Source organism: Numenius arquata, chromosome 12, assembly GCF_964106895.1.
Source record: "Numenius arquata chromosome 12, bNumArq3.hap1.1, whole genome shotgun sequence".
NCBI classification, from domain to species: domain Eukaryota; kingdom Metazoa; phylum Chordata; class Aves; order Charadriiformes; family Scolopacidae; genus Numenius; species Numenius arquata.
The window spans coordinates 2275743-2299446 of NC_133587.1; the positions used below are offsets into that span (position 1 = coordinate 2275743).

Genomic DNA, 23704 nt, shown 5'->3' on the forward strand with positions numbered 1-23704 from the left:
GGCATCCAGAGAGATTTGTGGTGGGCACCAATGGTAATACTTTAAATAATACACGTATTCCCAGAAAGCAAAAAACGTTCTCCTGCTCTGAGAAGCACCACAACGTCACTGAGCTACTCTGACCTGAGCTTCAACTCCTGCAGCCTTATTGGGCAGGAGAAACAGAGGACACGTATCACATCACGGCAACGACACAGAAATAACTCCAAACCCAGGCCAGGACTTGCACAAAGAGCCATCTTCACTGTGGCCTCGCTGCCCGGCGCTAAAGCTGCAGCTCTCTTGTAACGCTGGCATACTTACAGGCAAAATACTGCCAGGGCTCGTAGGTAAGGCCGAAGTCGGTAGATCGCTCCAGCACCCAGAGGTCAGGACGAGGGGAATTGGCAAATTTGATCAGGACATATGCCACGTGGAAGAGCTGAAAGAAAGGAACACAGAGTTAGTTGGCTGCTCAAGGCCTCATGAAATCCAGGGAGAACTTAGTGGTATCCAAGCTGAATAAACGAGCTGGCGCTTTGCAGATCCTGCAGCTCACAAGCAGCTTGTGGAGCAAAATCCGCCGTATCTAAATGGATCGTGATAAAACACGGCTGCTGGAGAGAGACAGATTAGGGAGCTCCGCTCCCACTGGTCCGAACGCAAATAAAACACAGACTTTGTGGCTACGGGCTGCACTCGGGAGGTTGTGCTGGGCAACACCTTCGACTTAGCCTCGACCCGAGCTGACACCACTATAAACCAGTGCCACTGCCCTGCCAGAGCCCTGCCAAGGGAATCTCATCCTGGCTTGGCAGGGTAAAGGCTTGGTCCCAGCCACCAAGCTCTGCAAGGTGATTGTGAAAAGCTGCTAAGTGCTATGAAGCTGTTCTGGGGGCGACATCCTGGACTTTATACACGTGCCAACCTGGGAACACCTGGCTGCACCTTGCACACAGTATCACAGAATCCTTTTTTGTTGTTTTTTTTTTTTTTTTTAAAGGCTCTCTACATAGCAGCCCTGCTTCACCCACCCAACCTGTGGTTTTAAGTTGGGTGCAGAAAGTCCCCAGCGCAGCTCCTCTTCCCCAGGTGCCACCGGGAGGGGACAGCAGGACACCCACTTGGCTTCAGCCCAGCTCTGACACTGGGCTGCTCCCATTTTTCTGGACCCCAACGTGTGCACACACCCCCTTGCCAAGAATAAAATAAACGTACTCTTTTAAAGAACTAAAATGTTGGTGCTAGAGAGAAACAAAAGCCGCAGCAGAATTTCCCTTCCCCGGCTGGCACGGGCTCGCTCCAAGAATCCCCACTCCATCATCCTGTCACAAAGTGATATTTAAAGGCAAATAAAGTTCTCTTATCAGAGAAAATTCCTAACGTCAAAAACAATTCAAAGGGGAGTTTAGTACTTGAAAAGCAGAGATTTATAGCTCAGGAGTCCCTCCTTGTACAAAGCTGGTGCTGTATGAGCATACAGCCCCCAAAGACTAACAGGTTTGCAGTGGGACACTTCTCCAAGGGGAGGAAAAGGAGGGCTCCGTGCCCGTCTCAGCCCTAACCAACTGCAGGGGGGCCAGAGCAGCAGCCCGCGCCTCAGCCCTGCCCTAGCCACACACGTTGTCCAGCCAGAGGGCGAGTATTAATAATAACATGCTTCCAAAACAGCCCTGACAACCGATAGGAGACGTTTTAAGGGGAAAAGGAGACAAGGAAGAGGCATTTAAATTGACCAAGACATCAATAAAGTACACGTCTTGCTGTGGTCATTCAGTGAGGGGGGCTGAGCGCTGCCGTGAGGGTATGGAGCAGGACAACGGGTGCAGCCCCATGGACTGGCATCAGCTCAGTCTCCTCCTCAGCAGGACACACGGACAAAAACTTCCTCAGGCTCCTGCCAGACGCTCCTCTGGCTCCGGGGCACCTTCTCCTCCAGGTATCCGGGATTGTGCTGGCTCCCACCGCAGACTGGTGGCACCAGGACTCACGCCTGGCTGTAGGCTAAAGGGGCTTGAGAGAGATGCCTGGGGAGCAGTGGACTAGGTCCAGCTGGGATATCTGAGTGATCCTGAAGCATGGCAGGTCAGAGGCCGTTCTCCAGCTGCGAATGGGCAGGAGGGTGGGATTTGTCACCACTCTCAGGGTTTGCACTGGTAAGGACTGGCACCATCCAGAATGAAGAAGTCAAAACGGTCACCCAACACAGTTCCCTGCTGCCAAAAGATTTGTGGGCCCAATCAAGGGGTAAGCTAACATCAATTCCAAGTTCCTAAAACCTGAGGAAAAGCAAATCTAAATGCTGCCTTAATTCCCCTCTGCAACCTGTGTGCTGTCAAGGCATACGAGACTCAGCTTTTTTGGAGGAGCAGCATTTTCTGCCCGATACCCTCTCAGCAGAGCTGTTATCTGTTAGTGAAGCCCAAGAGGCTTCAGCTGCAGCAGCTGCTGTCTTTGTGGGACCAGTTCTCACAGTTTAACATCTGCCTCTTGGCACGGGAACAGTGCTGAGTACCAGCCAGTTACACCTTCCCTCCACTGCAAATCCTCCTCCGGCTTTTATTCTACAGGGAATACATTAATGCTCCTGCTGGAATCTGGCATAGCCTTTAGCTGGACAAAATTCACCACGGCTCCAGCATTACCTGCACGTGTTCTGGTCCAGACACTGGGGTGTCTGCTCTGAATGAAGAGCAACCACAAATATATAGAAATGTGAGGCACATCCCTGTCTTCTGCATTTATCTTTCTGCAAAGCCAGCTACGGGTTTATAGTCAGTAAATCCCATGGAGTTTCTGGGGGGTCCTCCTCGCTGTCCAGTTCCATGCTGGAAAGAAATGTTCCTAATTAAACGTCCTTGAATCTAGTCTCCTTTCACGCCTCCAGCTCTCAGAAGTCCCCTGCCTCTGGAGAGCATGGATTATAAACCAGTCGAACTGGCGCACGGTGAGAGCTGTTTTTTGCACAAACACTGAAATGTGATGCAAAGCCCAGCCTAGGGCTCAGGGCTTTACAAAGTGAAAACAACAGCCAAAAAAAAGAACTGGTGCTGCTGGTTGCAAGCCCTGGGACCAGGGAGTGGTGGGGTCGGGCAGCGCACAGGCTCCTGACCTGCAAGAGCCCTCTCTAGCTGAGAGAAGACGATGTAGGTGGTTCCAGTGCACTTGAAGTCATGGAAGATGGGGGTTTGTGCATGTACACACACGTACACAGACTGGGCACTGGGGAGAACTGTGTCCACGTTTGCTGGGAGCTCTCTGAAGGGCCAGTCCCACCGCCACTGGCAGGGTTAAATATCCAAGGCCATGGCTAGCACGCTGACTTTTTATCCTTTATTGCTGCTTTTCACAGGAAAGACCAAGACCCTCTGGGTTCTTGCTAGATATTGCTGGATCGGCCATAGTAGCTCAGCTGAAGCGCAGTTCCGATACTCCTATCCTGCTCCCACTCAAAGCCAAACACAACTCCTCTGCTCCATACCCAAACCCACTGGTGGCACTGCCATGTGCTGTTAGGCTGAATTTTATTCCAGTTGTGACCACAATTTTGGGACACAAAGCAGCCAGCCAATATCACACACCCGCTCCCCCCCAGCACGTAAGGGTTGGGGTCATTCCTACATGAAGCACTGAAATATTCAGGAGTCTGCGACCGCAGTGAACCCGCTGCTGGAACAGGACCCGCATCCTGGTATTCAGAGGGATTTTTGTCAAATCTGGCGAATCCCCTGCCCCTCCACGCACCATACTTATCTTGCCGGAATAAATAAGGGCAGATTGCCTGCTTCAAGTGCATATGCTGAGAAAACTCCAAGAGATACAAAGAGGGAGCAGTAGCTCTAAAAATAGAGTTGGCAGAAAAGCCAGACTTTTCATTCCATGTTTAGTTCCAGTACAGTTCTGCCCAACCAATATTGCAAGAGAAATGGTCGGGTTTTTTTCCAAAGCCTTTATTTAGCTCCTATTATCAGTCAGATGAATAAAAACCTCTATCCTCCCAGCCTCTTGGGCAGTTTTTTCCCTTCTCCATGGAGGAAGGAGGAGAAGCAGCACGTTTGATGCACGCACTTGTCTCCTGGCAGACCCTTTGCTCTCACCACCTCTGAAAACGTGCCAGGTACAACTCAACCCCTGACCATCGCCTGGGATTTCACGAAACGGAGTTTTCAGCCAGGAAACACTGACAGGAGTATTTTAATTAGCAACCGACTTTCTTTGAAAACAGTAACATCCCTACATCTAGCTGATGTTGCTGTTAGTGGTTTTGAAGCGTGTTTCCTTAGTAACAATCAATTGCGGCTGCCCCAGTGCCTGGAAGGATGGAGCAAGTCCCAGAGCCAGGAGAGGAAGATGGAGATGAGGGCATTTCCTCCATCTCCTACCCACTCCATCCCTTTGGACGGTCAGGTGGTGGGCAGCTTCATCCAGCACCAAAATCCCATGAAAATATAATTCTGATTCCTGCCCAGCGTGGCAGTGCACAGACTTGAAGAGTAAAACCAGGACCCAGAGAGGCAAGAGAAACTCAGCTGCTTTTGGAGCAGCACGTTCTCTGTCCATCCATCCATCCATCCATCCTCCTGCAGGAACAGCACACAATGGCAAACTCACACGTTTCTTCTCTATTCCCTCCCTCAAGACACTGATTTCACTTTTCCAGCTCTGGGAGGTACATGTGGAACCAAGACAGCAAACTGGACCCAGCCACATCCCGTGTCTCTTCGGTGAATTCTCACTGATACGCCTCTGAGGTGCCCCAAAGCCATCCAGCAACATTCAATAAACAAAATAAATCTTCACGTTGTTGGAATATTGGCAACTGCATTTTGACAAACAGCAAGAGAAGCCCTTTTTTTGTCCTCTGACAGCAAGGTACGAGCAGGCTACGTTGGCCGGCAGCAACACGCAGCTCTACTCCCAGCCCCGGAGCGCGCAGAAGTAGTTTATATAGTAAACCACTCTCTAATTTTCTGTAGGACAGATTTATTACCTTTGGCATTGACTTATTAAAATAGCACCATGTAAAAACAAAGCAGTTCATCTCTTCCTAACCGCTGCTAAATATCCCCGTGGAGCGGGCGTGTGGATAGCATTACCAGCGCTGCCCTATTCCTGCTTGGGATTTCCTGAAAGGATCGGGTGGAGCGGGCCAGCAGGTGCGGCTCAATGGCAATAAATCCCACTCCTTAGGGGCACACGAGGCCTCCTGGATATGTGCAGCACGGTCAGGAGCAGTGGCCAGCCCAACGGGCTTCAGAGCAGCCACCTACGGCATTTCGGGGCATAGAGCACCCCAGTCTAGGTCACTGCACAGCAGCTCCAGACACCCACAAAACCTAGACCGAAGCAGGGAAAGCAGAGAAAACCCAGATGAACCATTTCAAAACCACTGTGGAAAGTGGTGGTTTGGGTTTTTTTAATTTTTCCCCCGATGCTTTTGCTTCCTCCCAAGCCCATCCGTCCCCCAGGCACCGCCCCGGTCCAACACAGCCCACCTGGAAGAGGTGGCAGAGGCCAGAGCCTGGATGGGGCTATCGGTCCCCAGCCCCACGGAAAAGCAGCTCCCTGGGAGCACAGGTCACCTCTGTCCACAGCCCCCGCGGGCACCAGCGTTCAGGCAAACGGTTGCCCAGCTCCCGTAGGTGCGGTGAGCACTCCTCACGCTTGGAAACACTTGGCAGCGCTGGCACCGCGTCCGCTCTTCCCAGCGGTGGCAGAAGGTAAAGCTAATAGAGATCAAGCCTCCTCGGGCACCTCGCAAACAAGTATGTGGAAGGTGAAAAGGCTCTGGAAAGCCAGAGAGCTTCTGACTTGCTTTGAATTTCTCTAGGTCAGTGATCTGCCACTTTTGCATCCTTTGCTTGTAATCATTTATTCTCATTGAAGAAACGGCTTTACTCATTAACAGCCGGACTGTCCCCCTGCTGAGCTTCTGCTGTCTTACAGCAGATTTATTTCCTCCTAGCCCATATATCAGAATCCTTTATTAAAATCTCTCACATTTATCTGCTGCTAAGTATGTGCCTGCCTCTTATTTCCAATCACACAAGAACTATTCCAACCCTTCTCAGCAGTAGAGAAAGGTGCTTCCCCTCCAAGCAGGCATGGCTTTTTACCCAGTCACTTTTTATAAAATACTCAAGTCCCTGAGACCAAACAAACTCCGCACAAAAAAAAGCACAAAAGTCAGTGTTTGAAAGATGGGCGTGTACCGAAACCACAGACTTTGCCCCCATTTCCCTCTTTTGCTCCCAGCACCTCCTGCCTCTTTTGCATCTCTGTGTGTGCGTCAACACCTCACTCCTAAAAATAAAGGGCTTTTTCCAAGTGATTCATGCAGGGTAGCAGGGTTCTGAATGAGATCTTTCCATATGCTTGTATCCCAAGATTTTGACAGCCCAGTTGTAGAAACCACCACCCATCCCCTTTCACTGTCTGCAGAGTCCAACTCATCACACCCATGCTCAGAGACCCTTCGTGGTACCCCAGGCCGCTGAGAGAGAAACCAGAGCTGCCTGTCCCAGGAGGCGGGTTAGCCCTTACCTTCCTCCAGAAAGGCTGGGACAAGGCAGAGCCTTGGGGGCAGCTGCTCCGGGAGGTGACAGCCACCCCTGGCCTGTCACACAGCACGGAGCCAGAGCCCCGCGCGGACCCGAGACACCCGCAGGAGAGGACAGAACGGCAAAGCTGTAATTAGTCAAACATCTCTGCGGGGCTGGGCAGAGAGGTGAGAGCCAAGACTCGGGGAAAGGGAAGGGACCGAGTTTTGCACCAACCCCTTTTCTAATTTTTTTTTTTTTTTTCCCTCAAAACTCAAGGGTTTTATTGAGGGAGATCAAAGGAAACACTCTCCTGGAAGCCAAAGATTTGGAACTACCAGCCAGCGTGAAACCTGCTCAGTGTCACAACTAACAGCAACAGCAACCCAACGTCTTGCGCTATTATTTTCTAAACAGCGCCTGTTCCCTTTCTAAGCGGCTTGGCTTTGGTGAACAGCTGATAAAGCATCTTCCACAAAGGGTTTTTTCTTTAAACACCACTTCTGAGCACGATTTGGCTCGTTCACTAATTTCACACACAGCCCTGCTTTATCTTCACAGCATCCTCCTGGGCGAGCTGTCCCTCCCCAGCCAGCGCCACACACGCCTCCTGCCAAAAGTCCTTGTGGGACCAAATCCGTGGCACTTGGCACAAGCCAGGACAGAGCGGGGCCATCACTTGTGGCTCCGTGAGTCTGGACGGTTTAAGAAATGCCAAGTTTTAGAAATGAGCACCAACAGGGCAGCAGCAAGAGGCTGATACGCAGCGGGTTCATGCAGCTGCTGCTAAAGAAGAAAAAGGCACGGAGGAGTCTGAGCAGGACGCGGGATTTGGGGAGAATCCTGTTAAATCCACGCCTGCCTGGAGCTGCAAACAGCAAGTGCCACACAGCTACAGGCACAGTGTTCAGGGGGTGCTGACACACCAACCTCTACACGCTCAAACACAAGCTTGTGCTTAAACCCCAGCGAGTGCGGGTCCTTCCGAATTGAGCATCGTCCCTTTTGCGTGTCACCGTACCACCCGGGTGTCACTTACTGAAGCCAGGCATGCCCATGGTGGGTGTAGGTAACCGGAGGCGTCACAGCAGAGCAAAACAGGGCGAGCACAGCAGGGATGGCTGGAATTCCTCGGGATGAGGCTTCAGTCACTCACAGATAAGGGCTTCGCCCACACTAGGCTCTCACTGTGCATTAGGAGATAGTGCAAAGGCTGTCTCAGCGGAGTGCAGGGTTTCTCGGATGCTGGGAGAAGTGTGAAGTAACCCCTTAGAGACAAGACTTAAATATGTGTCTTTTAGCCCAAACTTGAACTAGCACACCCTTGGGGAAGGGCTAAGTGGGCTCTCCTACCACCACAACGGGGACAGCCTTGGGCAGCCCATAAAGAGGACAAATGGTGGCCCACCAAGGCCAGCCCAGCCTGGGAGCAGCCTGAGGACATAGGACATGGAGAGGAGCAGGTGCCCCAACCCCCAGGACCGTGACCCTCCCCAGCTGCTTTAATCCTCTTGCAAACACCAGCGGAAACCCAGCACGATGGTGGCCGTAAAGATGCCCTTAAAACTTCCTAATGCTTCAGAGATAAGACACGGTACCTGTATTCAGGATTTCAGATCCTCAGAGTATTTACCTTGAGGTGTCAATTGTCTCTGACTGTTAAATGCTTCTAGGAAGCTTCTGGGAATGTTTTCTGGGAGTCGGGTGTTCTGGGAAAATATCAGTATCATAATTAGTCACTGGCAGGATTAGCAGCAGTTCACACCAGGTTCTTCCAAAGGGCTGTGTTCCTCCCACTAAAATAAGGCATTACTTGGAAAGGGGGGTAAGGAAGAAAGGGGATAAAAGAAAAAAAATGGAAAATGAACATGGGTCTGTGGGCTGCTGGAGGCACAAGGGGCACCGATAGACAGAGGGGCTTCCGCAGCCCCAGCTGTGAAATAACGGGTGCTTCGTGCAGAAGCGAAGAAACCAAACTGCCTGAAGGAGCTTCATGTGACAGGTGAGCAATGAGCAGATGCCTTGGGAAGACTTGGTATTGTAGAGGAATTTAACTGGAAGTCACTCAAATCCAGATATATTTAAATCTTGCCACCTACATGATGATGGCTTTGAGCAGAAAAAAACCCCACATTGTTCTTGAGGCTGATTTTCAGAGTCCCTTGGTGCATTGCCTTAATTCTCCTCCCTTGAACTAACAGGGGTTTGTGACTAATTTTAGCAAAATAAAAAAATATATCAGCAAAGACTCTAGTAATCCCAAAACATACAGAAAAATGTGCATTTCTATAAATAGAAAAATGAGGGAGTTCCTGCTTGCTAGTACTAACTGGTGTCTTTGCATCCCAGATCTGAAATTGCTAAGAAAAAGCATGACTTGAGGGTTTTAATCCGACAGCAGTTATTCGAGACAGCAAGAAGCAGCAGCTCTTCAGGGGGCTGTCAATTCTCACACAGGGAGAGTATTTTTTTTGTAAAAATACAGAACCCAGCCCATCTCTTTACCACATTATTCTTTACAGTTTTTCTTTATGAATTTCAGCATCTTGCATGTGAAATCTGTTACCTAACAGAATTCAGGGCTTCTATTTTGCATTATATGAAGCAGTAAATAAATGAAAACAATAGGCTATGAGATCTCTGAGAGAAAGTCTTTCTGAGCTATTAGTTCAAAATGGTGATTAATAGACAACCAGCCTTCTCTTTTTCTTCTATGCCATGGCAACAGCTGGAAGCCAAAACCAATTTCAATCCAAGTGAAGAACAGCAACAGAAGACCCAACGGGCAGATCCAGTTTTATCTGTGCCCCACAAGCCTCAGAGATTTACTTTTTCTAACGGGAAAAAAATGATTCAGTTTTTAATGCCAGTTAGACTTCAAGAGGCTAAAAAAAAAATAATCTCCTTGGAGTGTCCCATCCTACTGTGACAAATTTTAGACCATGAGCATGGGCCCAACCTGGAAGGATGTGGCTGGTTCCCATGCCCAGGGTGAAGGACTCAGTGCCTCATGGTGAGCTCCAGCACGGCGCTGCTCTGCAAATAAACCTTTTAAGTCCACTTCCCTCTGCATCCATCTGGGTCATCCTCCAATGCTCCTGACCACATTGACAACCTCACAGAATCACAGAATGATAGGGGGTTGGAAAGGACCTCCGGAGATCATCTAAGTCCACCTCCCTCGAGAGCAGCTCACCCCAATGCCACTTTTGCTCAGGGAACAATCTTACACCAATAGATGAAGAACACCAACTGGTTGCTCTGTGAAGGAAGACTCGAGCAACAGACAATACACACATACGAAGGAGAGGATGGCACAGTATTTTTGCCACAGCCTCTCCCCACGCGGCTGAAAAACCCCATCTATCCATTACTTCTTGCTGTGCAGAGGGGAGAAAGTCCAACTTCAGAGAAAAACCTGTCGCTCTTTTCCTCCCCAGTGACTGACCATCTCTGCAGACAAAGCTCTAGCAGGGCTGGAGGAGAGCCCAGCCCAGCCCCTATCTACTGCCAAACTGTCCCAGCAGCCGAAGATACAGGCTGTAAGGGCTCCCTGGGCATCCGCTCCTGGGACAGAGAAAGAATGGGCTTGAAGTCAAGAGCTGTAATACTTTAATAACGATGGCCCTGCCTGGTACCTCCTGTTTATCCACACGCAGTCCGACAGCGCAGAAGCTGTGACCTTGAGAACAGGGAAAAGAAAGGATTCCATTAAAAGACCATGTTCATCCCTCTACCAGCCAAGGACAACGTCACCACGAGAGTATTTCACCAAGAGTTTGCCAGCCACAGCTCAGCACTGCTCCCGAGCTTTCTCGTTTCCTCCGAGTATAATTTAACAGCTCTCAGTTAATTTGGTTAACTGTCCACCCAGCTGCATGTGTGCTGAGATGCAGAGAATAAAGCGTCCACAGTCACGGATTGTTTGCTTTTAAAACATATAGAAGGAATCCGTGACTTTAGCAGCAATCGTGACGAAAGCAAGTCATTAAAACATGGCACATTCCAGACCCCGATGTATGGGCACAGCTGGGAGAAAGCACGGGTCCAGGGTCCAGAGCAGCAGAGCTCAAAGCCCCTGGTGTTCTCGGGTCCTCCAGGCTCTGCCCAGGCTGCGGCCCCTTCTCCGAGAACCTTCTTGGGAGGAGGCTTGGGAGAGCAGAGGGGCTCTTGCGAGCCCCCACCAGTTTGGGCAGACACAGTCTGCGAGATGCAAAGCGTTTGTGTCCTTATAAATAAAAACCAAGGCGAAGCCTCAATGGATCTGCGAGCAGAGCTGCCTTCCCCAGTCCGAGGGCTCCCACACAACCAGGCAGGAATTTCAACGCACATTGGGCCAAAATTCCTCAACTTCCTCCAAACAGCAAACATCTCCTCGCTAAGAAATCTGGGCTGACCTTTCATACTGCTTCGTTTCTTCTGCTCTGCAATTAAGAAGCGGCAGCAGCACAGCACGGCCATCAATTTTTTGCACAATTTCTGTATGGAAACAGCACGGGCCACTGCCCATCAGCTTGGGATTGCTGAAGTAAATCGCTGTGTGGCGCAGTATGTGGCACCTACGTCGTACTGCTGATGTCCAAGCTCAGTGAACACCATTTATGGCTAAGTTACACCCCAATAAAGCCGGGGTGCCTACCAACACGGTACCCCCAAGGGCATTTCAAGCCAAGCAAAGAAACTGGCACAGTCAGAAAGGAGAGCCCGCCTGGTTCTCAGTGTGGGTCCAAACCGAGAGGAAGGCAGAGGGGCCGAGCTCCCTCTCAAGCTCCTACGAGATGTAACACTTCACTGTTTTCAAAACCATCCTTGGAGACAGTATTTTGGTTTGGAAGCATCTTAAACCCCCTGGAGCCAGTGTGACCCTGCGAACAGTTCCTATAGCTCATTGTTCTCCCTGCCATCCCTCTGCCTTCAGCACCTCCCGAACTCGGGGAATTAAAGAAACCTGCCACGCAGAGAGACAGGAGACCTCTCTCCATCGGGTTAACGAATCCCTAACGATATAACGCCGGCTTCCCGACAAACTGGGGTGGGAGGATAGAAAGTCAAGACAAAATGCACAGTGATGAATTTCTCCTCTTTGTAGAAGTGTCAGACATCACAAGATGGATTCGTGGAACAAGAATGCAGGGGAGGGAAAGCTGAGGAGGGTACGTGAGAGACCTTGGGATTTAGGCCAGGTATAAGAGCAAAATCCTTTAAATGGACTACGATTAAAAAAATAAAAATTCAGTGAAGTAATATACATGATGTAATACAGCCCTGAACAGAATGAACTCGTGTCTAACAGGTGGTCCCAGTTAAACTTGAAGCTGTTTCAGGTACTCCACAGGCCGAGCTGGCTGTGCAGGGCAGCTGGTGAGAAAAGTCAGCGTCCTGACAGGCAAGAAGTTTAGATTTCCTTGAACTTTCCAGCCTGCCAGTTCACCCGTACTCTCTGAAGTGCGTTATCTCTGCTTCCAGGGTTTACCCCAGCCTTTTATTGTCATCTTATCTCCAGCCTCTTCCTGCCCCAGCTTCAAAAAGAACACTTAACTTCACAGAACAATATGAATTAACTAAGAGGGAAAAAAAAGAAGTATATATATACACACCAGTCCAAACTCTTTTGCAACCTGTCTCTCCAGCACACTTGCAGAGGCAGGATGGGGTTTCACATGCAGAGACGAGAAGTCATCTCCCCTGGCTGATGAGGACAGGGTAACTACAAAATTCCTTCAGTGAAGCTTGGTGAAGTGCTGGTCAAACCGGACAGACCTATCTGCAGCCCATCACTAACCCCAAGCATCCACTGGGGTCATGGAAGGAAGAGAAAAGGCAAACACATCTCAGCTACATTTGTGCCAGGACCACAAAACACAGTCTACTCTTGGGTACCATGGACTAATTAAGCAGCCTATCTGCAATCCATGGTGCAACCCTTTAAGGACAACAGCCACGTAGAAGTTGATTCCTGCAGTGCTATTTGTGAGGCTGCACTGAAAAACGTTTCCCGGGAGCTGGAAAAAACCCCTTCTCTCTCTGGCTGAGCCGACCATGTCCTAAAGGTCTTTTCTATGGACAATACGCACATTCAGGACTACTGGAAGAAACCTCTAGGGCTGCCAACCCAGCAAGAGGGATCCCAGGAGGCAGGCAGCCCTCTCCCTTGAGAGCACAGCAGGATGGACACGTCTGCGGGGGCACGGACCTAGAGCAGCAGGTACCAGAAAGGCACCTGAGTTACCTCACTCAGCAAAGCGCAGGATAAGCCCTGCAGCTCCCCTCCTCTGCCAGATTTAAATAAAAATTAAAATAAATAAATTAAAAAACCCCCAAAGCCTGAATTCCCTGGTCCCAGCACCTCCCACATAGGCCAGGGCTCATGAGTCACGGCCTCAACCAGAGCCCAGGCGGCCGCTATGGGATTTTTCCGCAAGGCTCTATCTGCCCAGGAAGAGCGCCGTTATGACACCAGGGGCTGCATTCGAGACAAACGTAATCTCCCGAGATAAGGCTTGTCTGTGGTGAAAGGAAATTGGCTGCTTTGTTTCAAACCAGACCTCCGTCGCAAGCACCTTTTTGCATACGCTTGCATCTCCTCGGCCCGTGGGTCAGCAGTGGGGCTCCTGCAACAGCAGAGCCCGGGAATAAATCACTGCAGCAGGCTCCCCGCCAGCAGCGAGGGCTGCTGTGAAACAGCCCTCCCTGGGACCGGCTTAACTGGACCCTTTAGACTCGCTTCACATTTCCAAAAAGAGGCCACTGTCCCCCAGCGCTATTTGCTCCTTGCAGAAGCAAACTCAGGAGCCCTATCCATCAATGCCTGATGCTAACGAAGACCGGGAAGCAATTAGCAATCCCCCCCCCCGCCCCGACCACCTCATCAGGGGTTTCTGAAATCTAGATGTGCCACAGGGTGTTCACCCACTCTGGCTACACTGCAAGGCTCCTGCAAAGCAGCTTTGAGGTCATCCGGGCTATTCAAGTTTCGTGTTATTTTTAGGGCTCCAAATTATGCAGGGATATCCGGGAAGACTTCACATATCTAGTCCAATTCCCATAGAGTTCGAGACCAAATTGCTCACAAACTCATTTTATCCTCAGGGATTTTTTCTTAATGTTTGGCTTATGCCCTCCTGCTTCCATCGGTATTTTAATGCTTTTTAAAAAATGCTATTAAACAGTATTTTAGAGGGAAAAATATGCTGCAGTCTTTGTGGGTGAAACAGATATTTTAAAGCATTTCCCACATTGGGAATGAAGGTCCAGAATGGCTGAAAAGTCCATTCACATCCTGCCTCTCTCGTTATCTTCAGGCTGTTGCCACTGAAAACAGGGAAGAGATAAAAAGGACGGAGATATCTTTAAAGGTACATAGGCAGGAGGGAGCTCGATGGGCGATTTAAGTGTCAAGTTAGTCTTTGCAGAGATGGCATTTACAACACAAACAGCCCACACGTCCATTCCCACGTGGGCATCTGTGTGCCTCCCCACATCCCCAAACACCACTTGGGCTGCGCGAGAGCCGTCCATCCCAGCTGCGGAACAGGGACCGCGTCAGAGACTGGGAGAAACCACCGTCCCACCTGCTGGGCTCCTCCTGCTTTCCTGTTTGAGAAATCCCTCAGTTCCATTTCCCAGGTCTGCTCTTTCTCTTTCAATCATCTCAGCTCCCAGTTGGGATTCTACTGGCTCGTACTCCTTTGAATTTCAACTAGCCCATAGCAAAATTTTCAATATTTCTTTTTCTTCTCACACCACAAATTATCATCTACAGCATCAGCCACTGCTGTTCTGCTCCAAGAGCTTATTCATGGAGGCACCCTGACTACACCACCACTTTCATGAGCTGATTCAGATCATGGGCTGCTGTTAACCGTCGATGACAACCCTCTCTCTCCATCTCTCTGCCTTTCTGAGAAGATGCCCTGAGATCCAGATGCTGCCATCGCAGACCCTGGCATCACCCCCCGTGGGAGCCCCAGCCACACACAATGACTACAGACAGCAGCGCTTCCAGATGCCTGAATTTATCTCCTCTAACTCCATGCACCTTCTTGACCAAAGAGGGAAACTATGTGCCAGACTTTGGCACCTTAATTGCCCAAGTTTAGCTGGAATAAGCACAAGGTGGTGTCCTGCAACCCCCTATTTATGGAAGTGCCCGGGCCACGCTGGCCTGGCCAAGGTGACTAGAAGCACACAAGCTGGAGCATCCCTGCTATGAGCAAAGCCAACACTGGCAGAGGAGGGAATACTCCACCAAGCTGGAATTCACCCCTCCTCCTCTTAATCCAAAATAGCCCCATGGCTGGCTCCTCGGGCTCACTCCAGGACCCAACTGCTCCGGGGTCAGGTGAGGAGAAAGGAGTCGGAGGCTGGAGATGTGCTGTGAAGGCAGCAGCGTGTTTGGTGGAAGCGGTAGCGCTGGAAGATTAATGCAAAGGGCCTGCTAAGGATGGATAATCATTTCTGCTTTGTTTTTTGGGGGCTGGGGTTTGGTTTTATTTTTTTAATTAATGCAAAGCTGCCTGGAGGCAGAACCAGACAGTTGGTTATGGAATCTATACCCAAATAAAGTGACTGTGGGCAGCTTGGGGACAGCTGACATATTAAGGCAAGACCCCAGCGACTCCCCAGCCCGTTCATCACGCCGGCGTTCGCTCCCCGCTGCAGCCAGCTCGGCTCGCTGCACGCTGCTGTGCGGAAAACAAATGATACTAACTCACTTGTCTACAGCATATTATGTTTTGAAATATTTATTGCCACCCCAATCGGAAAAAAGAAACATTTCTCTCTTGGACATAATGAAGAACACATTTCCAGTACTTAACAGCTGGAAGCTGGAAAGGTGGCCAAAGAAAATCCCTAACTATTTTTTTTTTTTCCCCCTTTAAAGTAAGCATCTGGAAAACTCATTTGCTGGGGAAGAGGAACGCTCCCAAACCAACCCAGGGAAAGAGTCAATTAAACTTGGTCACAATTCACAGGCAGGAGCTGATACGATCGTATCGTGAGAGTGATACCAACAACGTGTTTTCTGTCTGCCCCTGGCAGCTCGACTCCAGTAGGATGAAAAGAGGCTGCTTTTATTTAATGAAATGCAGCAACTCCCCCAGGCAGAGATTGTCAGTATGGTTTCGATCAGCCACTGAAATATCAGGGAATTCTTTAATCTCCACCCCACATATTTTCAGCTGATACACTCCGGGCGATGCTACCTTTTACTGTCCCCCTGGGATGCCAAGCAAGTCCCCTCAACCCCTTCAGCTTCAAGCCGTCCCTGGGACCAGCTCCTCCAGCCCAGGCTGGCACAAACGCAGCAGAGGGAATGACAACTGGCACACAGGCCTCCGAGAAAAATACTGCTTTGTCCAGGCCAGGCCCTCCCACTAACCCTTCCAAACGACCAGGGAACCCCTATTCCTTTCCTCCCGATGTTACGCCGTCCCTCTCTGCACCCTGAGCAGAGAGGTCTGGACCCCAAGGTCTGGAGCCTGTCATCGATCAGAAGTCACGGAATAGCAAGAGGGAGCAGGGCTACACGTTATTTGCCAACACAGATCCGTGTTCTTCATCATGTCTCAATCCCAACAACTTCAGGCTGGTGCCAGGTTGCCCAAACCTTTCTCTGCCTTAAGCACCTCTGCCTGGGGGGGCTACGGCAGGTCCCTGCCCAATGGGACTCCCCCCAATGACAGCGCTTCTTGCCCCCGCATCCCCAGGAAAGCCCCGCTGTCAGATGCACCCGTTGCTATTCCCAGAAGCTGACGAGAACAGAAACACTCTGCTTTGGATGGGCTGTCTGGGAAAATGTTCCTCCTCGAAATTTCATGACAGGTTCGAATTCTTTCAGAGGGAGGACTAATGTGGGGTTGTTTTTAAATACGCGCTGTGTTATTGTAACTAACAACAGGAAATTAACGGCTCGCTATGTGGTGGGACAGAAGGCAGTCCCTCTGGGGCAGTCTGCTGACTGTCCCCTCCGTGGCCATCCCCTTCATGCTGGCTGTGGAGCAGGGGACTCCCAAAAGCACCGGACACCCCTCAGAGAAGCAGATACAAGGGAAGAGGGAATTCATCCCCATCCAGAGCCGAAGCCTTCCATTGCAGCCCATCCTGCATGTCCCATAGCTGTGGGGCAACTGGAGCCTGAAGCCATTGTCTGGGTCTATTTATCCACCCTGGACTCCAAACACACGTCCAAAATGAAGCGTGCCACTTCCTCTGCCTTGGGGACAGGCAAAGAGATACCCCCCTCCCTTACTGGGTCCCCAGCTGCCACTTACCAGCCACTGGGAGAAAAGCTGCTTCTGGCAAACGCAAGACGTTTCTTTTTGAGAAAGAGAATTAGCTCACGCTGTTTTCCAGCGTTCAGTTATCTATCTCAGCAGGCAATCGGGCTTTGCCAGAATAAACAGGACATCAAATAACAAGGCATTGAGACGAAGCACGCTGTGGCCACGTGCAGCCACTCTGCTCTCGAGCTCCCGTGGCTCCTGCGGCTCAGACATCTGTGGCCGCTGTGCTCCGCTCGCCACAGAGCCCTGCTTTTCCCTGCGCCGCCTTGGGGGTACTTTGCTGCAGAAAGCGGGCCTTGCTGCTGACAGACAAGCCCAGCTCAAATGCAGTAGCTTCGCTTAGCTGAGGACTGATGCTTTCAGCACACCTCCAGCCATCCTGGCCAGAAAGGTCTTGGCACACAAACAAGCAGCCAACTGGGAACAACATTACCCCTGTAAGTGTTTCTGCTCAGACAGCATCAGAAGCAGCGCCGTCCACCTGCTCACAGTTTTAACACCGAATTTCTGGCCGATGAGACACAGGCAGTGCCCAGCAGCCAAGGACCAGAGGAAGAGGCGCAGCCCAAAACGTCTCCAGGCCAGCAGTGCCTTTCAGGTCATGCTTCTGACCCAGTTTCAGATCCGGGGGGTTTCTATTCGCGGGGAGCTGCCGGCCACGCAGCTGTCGGCCCCTCTCCCTTTCAGCAACCCGAGCCAGGGCAGCCACGCCACAGACGCACTCCCATCCTGTCCTGGCCCCGGGGACACCGAGGCACGCAGGGCAGGGACACTCAGCCGCACCAGGTGTCACTGCTGACGTGAGACACAGACGTTGGGACAATAAACTCCAAAGCCTTTCCAGCACCAGCACCAAAGAGAACGTCCCGGTCTGCGCGACAGCTGTCTCACCTCTCCTCCTTCCCGGTGGTGTCAGTCCGTGGTAACCCGTCGGTCCCACCAGCGCAGAAATCCAAGCCCTTATCTCCACTCCCTGCCCAGAAAATAGCATCACCAGGGGGATTTACTGCCCCTCAGCGCAAGAAAACAGGACAGCGATTCAAGTACTAGTCATGGGTACAATGTGAACGCGGGATTACAAACTCAGCGTGCCCCAAACACCCTGCGTGTCCTCACTGGAGAGGTGTGGGACCACCAGCCCCACAGCTCACCTCCACCAGGCTCTGGGACAGCGAGAGGGGCAGCACACGGGGGGTGTCACGCTACCCCCGCTGCTGCTGGTCATCGCCTGCATCCCTGCTGCTCCTCGGAGCAAGAATGAAGGATGCAGGCTATTTTGGAAGCAGCAGTAGCCTGTCGTGCTACCATGAGATTATCAAGAAGCGTTTTAACAACCTGGTGTGAACATCCCAAAACACCTTTAGAGCAGCTGCAGAGAGAAGCCATTTAACTTCTATCCTTTGCTGAATGCTCGTGGTTCTTCTCGAGGCAGGGACCTTGCGAGTGCAGTTTAGCATTAAATACAGCCCTGTGTATAACGGGGATATAAGCACCGTGGGGTCAGTAAGAAGTGGCTGTTGGGAAGAAGCGGTTCCCTGGGCAGGACACACGCTGACCTGGGCGGGTTTGGCTCACAAGCCGTACTTCACGGTGCAAGGGAGGCCACTGTACTGTATGGCTCTGCTCCCAAGGGGAGATTTATAAGTATTTTCCAGGATAAACATTTGTAAATAGTGTCTTTCAACTTGTCAGAGAACAGATTCTTGATCTCCTGTTTTCAAAAGACAGTCATCATCTTCAAAGGAGGGGAGGCAAAGCCGTTCAAGCAAACCGGGTAGCTACAAGCAATCCACAGTGTTTGGCATTCGCCTCCAAAGCTGCTGCAGCGGGTGTTTATATTAGACGGTGTGTCTACCAGGCACAGGCAAAGCCGCCCCTGCGATGCCTCCCAGCACCATTCCCAGGAGCGGGGTACATCACCCTGATGGCCTCCAGAAATGGGATCTGCCCGGGGAAACGCGATCGCCTCCAGAGCTCTGCTGCTGAGCGACAGGGGCCGCATTCTGCTGAGATCACAGCAAAGCGGGCTGGCATCCGACTCCGAGCCTCACGGTTCATGAAATCAATCCATGGACCATGGTAGTAATTTTGCCTCCTCTGCTCTTTGAAGAGTTCCCTCCCTTCCCCCTCTGTTGGCCATGAAACCAGACTCTGGGTGGTCCCTTCCAAGACTGTAAATTGGCTTGTTGAAAGCCTTAGCAAAAGAAAGGTCAGATGCCTTATAGACTGAGCAAAACAGACAGCGCTATACAACTATTTGCACATTATTCAAAGGATATGCACATCCACACCGCAGCAGGCGTCACACCTCATCCAGACGCACCCACATTGCACAGGTTTCCCCCAGAACAGCACGTGAAGATGCAGCTCTTAGTGCCATGTCCCAAACCTTCAGCTCCGGCTGCAGCACGGAGCAAAGGTGGTGCGAGTTGAGGAGTTACTGCCCTTCCCTGTGGATGGTAAAGCCCCGTAGAGAAAACAAACCTGGTGGGAAGCAGAGCTGGGACTTGGTGCTCTCCAACTCAAAAGGGTCAATAAGCAAGAAAGATATCCTTGCGTGGAGCAGCCATAAAACCTGCAGTCTTTTCTGCAGGTTCAACCACAAGAGGGCAACGGCATATACACACATATAGACACACACCTGCACAGACACACACAGGGTTGATCCAGAGCCTGGGGGGGCTGCCAGGAGGTGTCCGAATACTGCGAAGCCACTGCTGAATGCTGACTGTTGGAAAGGGAAGGAAAACACAGAAGGAACTGCAGTACTTCTCACCAGACGTGGTAATTTCATGAGCTGGGCAGGACAGAAGCTGCACCGTCCTTGCAGACAGTGTCACATGCGACCAAAAGGCCCAGCGGAGTGCGTGTGGGTGCCCAGCCCTGCTCTGGATGGAGCCACCGACTGAAGGGACAGCAGAGTCCTCCCCCAGCACCCAGAGCACGCCAGGCTGCAAAAGTTCAGATGCTTACTGGTCCCACAGATGCCTACTGGTCCCACAGTCTGCCTGGAATTACTGAAAGCACTTCCCAGGACTTCACAGTATCCTGATTCTGATGGCTGGGAAGAAGGACAAGGCAGAGACATGGGGACAGACAGAAGAGACAAGACCACACGGACACCTGGCAGCGACCTTCAAGCCAGTTTTCAGCCCTTTTCCATGTGCTGACATCCACATGAGAAACTGCAACTTTGTGCTGCACCAACGTGCTGCAAATCCTACTGCCTCATGCACTAAATAAGAAGAAAAATAAAATAATAACAAAAAAAAAGAATTGCCTTGCAGAGACCCAAACTGCCCAGCAATTAGGAAAAACCCAATCATCCTACAGGTGCTCCTACTGCTCTGTCCTGCCTGTCCCCAAGAGCCACATGGCATCGCCGCAGGGCAAACACACATTTACTGCTTGCTCAGCCCCTCCTGCTTCCCCGCTCCCCCTGCCCAGCCCTGGGAAGGAACAGAGATAAGGGGAGTGCTACAGAAAACACGAAGGGCTTAAGAAAGCTGTGATTTAGTGGAGATAAAAGATCTGGGCGTGTAACACGCACCACCAAAAGAAAGACCACTGCTGGGAGAAAGGAGGGTGTGCGATGGCATGTGTCCAGGGTGGGGGCACAGCACAGGGATGTCGTTTACTTGGGAGGTTAAAAACAAGTTTTTAAAGCAATAGCTGCATTGCCATTCTTCCAGCACCCCAGTCTGATGAAATACATCCAACTGGCCTACCATGGAAGTGGCTCTGCAGGTGGCTCGTGGATGCCCGGTGTGGTGTAGAGAGGGGCTCCACAGCTCAAACCCGTGCCCTGCTCCTCTGCCCCGAGGGCTGGGGTAACCACTCGAGCATTTGAGGCAAAAAGCAGCAAAAAGGGAAGAAAAGCCCTTGGGTGCCTGCAGCACCCATCTACCCTCCCTGGAAGGAGATCTGCTTCTCTGCCGGGCAGGCTACAGCATTTGCAGTGCAGGAGGTCCGGAGCTGCCCTTTCCTAACGCTAGAGGTGACACACAACTGGCTCTCGACTTCTTTGTGCAGTCAGATCACCTCCAGGAACAGCCTCCAGTGCTGCTGCTCATGGTGAGAGTTCAAACCGCGCTCTGGATCACAGACACGGTGGTAGAGATTGGGTGCTGGACTGGGGGAAGGAGATCACTGGTATAAAAGAGGGGGTGTTCAGCAGCATCCTCCTCTGGCTCGTGTTGCTGGCATTATGAACCCAGACTCACCCAGAGCTCCCAGCGTTTCAGCTGCCAGCCACAGGGATAGCCTAAGCCAGGAATATTTCCGTGTAGCCCTCACTCTCAGCACACAGCTCCCTGGGCTCCTTCATAAGGCATATTAATTTTTCACACTGTTAAGGGGAAAGCAAACAGTTTAGGCATTTCTGTTCCTGCGTTAGGCTCTCAAGCACATTTGCTGCGTATCTTATCAGCACAGCTTAGCACCCTTCCTAAGCTGTTTCAAGACTCTGGCCTTCAGAAACCTGGAGAGGGGGGTGGAAAAACCCTCTATTCATACTTACACCAAAGCACAGCACGTTTTCAAGAGGACGTTCCTACCATCCAGAGCAAACAAATGTTCCCAACTGTACATTCTCTGTGCTGCTTAATTTACAGTAATGCCAACCCAGGCTCACTGGGCAAGACAATTTAAATATTTTTAAGGGTTCCTGGGCCAGTTTACAACTGAAACGGAGAAGCCAGACAAAAGAACACTTGTCTCTGCTTTAGAGACCTTGCAGGATGGTTTACACCTAGATTTTTATAAGCACAGCGACGTCAGCTGGAACCCCAAGCTTGTTGGGATGGGGTCTCCAGAGCATGCTAGGAGCTGTACAAATCTGGGACCTGCTCCATCACCAGACATTCTAGGCCCTCCAGAACTAAAAATAATAATAAAAAAAACTATAAAAGAGCTACAGTAAGACCCTTTTCAGTACTGAAAAAGCCTTGCTGATTTGCTAAGTTTATTCAGGAAGTCCTTGGCCAAATCATAAGACTGAAAAAAGAAATGAGCCCCCTTCCATAGGATACAAATAGGATTTTGTGCTTTAGGCACTAGATGAGACTTGAAACAGCTTCTGCTCTTTTTGTGGCCAACAGTGCATTAGATGCCTGTGAAGTTCCCACAGCTTTCCGGGGTGGCTGGGGCACCACCACTACGCAGGATGTACAGAAATAAATGCCACCTGATTAACTATGACAAACGCAAGTCAAATCTTCTGTCTGGCAGGGCACAGTGGGCAGAGCAAGGCGTTAGAGCACCAGTCCCCCAGCACCAGCCCCTTCACCCAGGAAGAGCCGTCTCACCCTCTCCATACAGCCCATAACCCCGTCACCCCATGGCCCTGGCCATCATCGCTTTGGCCATACCAAGGAGTTAAAACCCAGAAACCCCTGCTTTTCTTACCACCGTCATTACAGCTCTGAATTTATTACAAAGGCCTTCTGCAATCACAGCAGGGCTTGGGCATCACCAAGAAGCTAACATGTTGGATGGTACAGGGGCAATCATCATCTTAACCACACAACTGAGTTCTTCTAGAAAACCCAGGCCTGCTGCAAGCTCTGCTCTTAATTCACCTAAAAAAACCCCAAGATGGATTTTAACCTTGACAAGGCACAACTTGTATGGCTGTGACGCAACAACTTCCCATCAAAGAGAGGATTTCAGACCCAGCCTGCCTGTAGCCCACCCAAGTCTTCTCTTCCCTTGCATTTATGGGATTAAAAAAAAATATAAAATAAATCCCAATGTCATGCATTTCACTTCAGAGCTGCAGGAAACCCACTCCAAGTCGCATGCCAGCTTCAGCTCCAAGGGTTTCCTTGGGCTGCCCTTTCAGTGACAAGGAGAACAAAGCAACCTTGGCAACTGGCCACGCTCCAAGCAAATATTTCTCCCATTCCCTTGAATGGAGTGGATATCCTGTCGCAAACCTGCGCGCATGGGAAGGGCGAGGAGGGGACGGAAACGGAAGAGGATGAATTAGCTAAAAATTGGCACAGAGTGTGAGGTCTCAGCTTGCCACCAAAGCCACTGAAAGGCTTTTCATTGTAGGTGACCAAATGCCGAAGATGAATGACTCGCACAAACCTCAGAGGAGTCCCAAGCTCTCTGGTACTCAAGAGCAGTATCCCTAAATCCTTCCTCTGTTGGATTTGGAAGATGATATGGATGCTTCAGCTCTGATACCTTATTTCTGTTTGCTTCTGACCCCAGCTTTTTAGGAGGTGGCAAAGGCCATTTCCTTTCTGCTCTCCCTTCCCTGTCTTTCTTACTTCCACCTTGTCCATTCCCAGGGCCAAGCGATGGTTTTAGAAGATTCTGGACCATGGCCAGGCAGCAGCTCCAGGCTCCACACATACAGAGAAGGACTGGCTCCAACAAGAAAATTCTCTCCCTTGCACCCTGTACTCTCTCCCTGCACCAAACCCGACTGAACCAAGCTTCCAGGGGTTCCAGCAACATCGCCTTCCTGCAATTCTTGTGCATGGTTCCTGTGAGCCTTGACAACACCGGGTTTAAAGCTCTAGCTGTTAGCAGATTTCAACAAAGCCAAACCCAACACGTGCAAGCAGGTTTATTCTTCTAAAAATCTGCGTTACAGCCACTCACTACGTTAGCATTTGTCAGCAAGTTTCCCTACCATGACAGTGCCGTTCAGAGCCGGGTGAGCTGACCCCACAGCAGCGCATACCAGGGCCAGGGCAGGATTAACATTCCCAATGCCATCGCTAACACCAGCAGAGATAGGCAGCTACAGTGTGTGCGCGGCAGTTCTTCCTGCTCTTCGGACATACAAGGCTCACAAGAACATGGGTCCTGGAGTCACGATGCCCCAAGAATGTATTTACAGCCCCATTTATAGAGACTTGAAGTAAGCTTATTCCAAGGCAGAAA

General features: G+C 50.8%; 1 protein-coding gene across 1 annotated transcript in view; it reads right to left on the reverse strand.

The window, feature by feature from the left end:
• LAMA5 (laminin subunit alpha 5) overlaps window positions 1-23704 on the reverse strand; it is a 91620-nt gene that overhangs the window by 51305 nt on the left and 16611 nt on the right. Inside the window, exon 3 of the mRNA XM_074156845.1 lies at window positions 304-421. Coding sequence (XP_074012946.1) covers window positions 304-421 — 118 coding nt within the window. The remainder of the gene's footprint in view (window positions 1-303; window positions 422-23704) is intronic.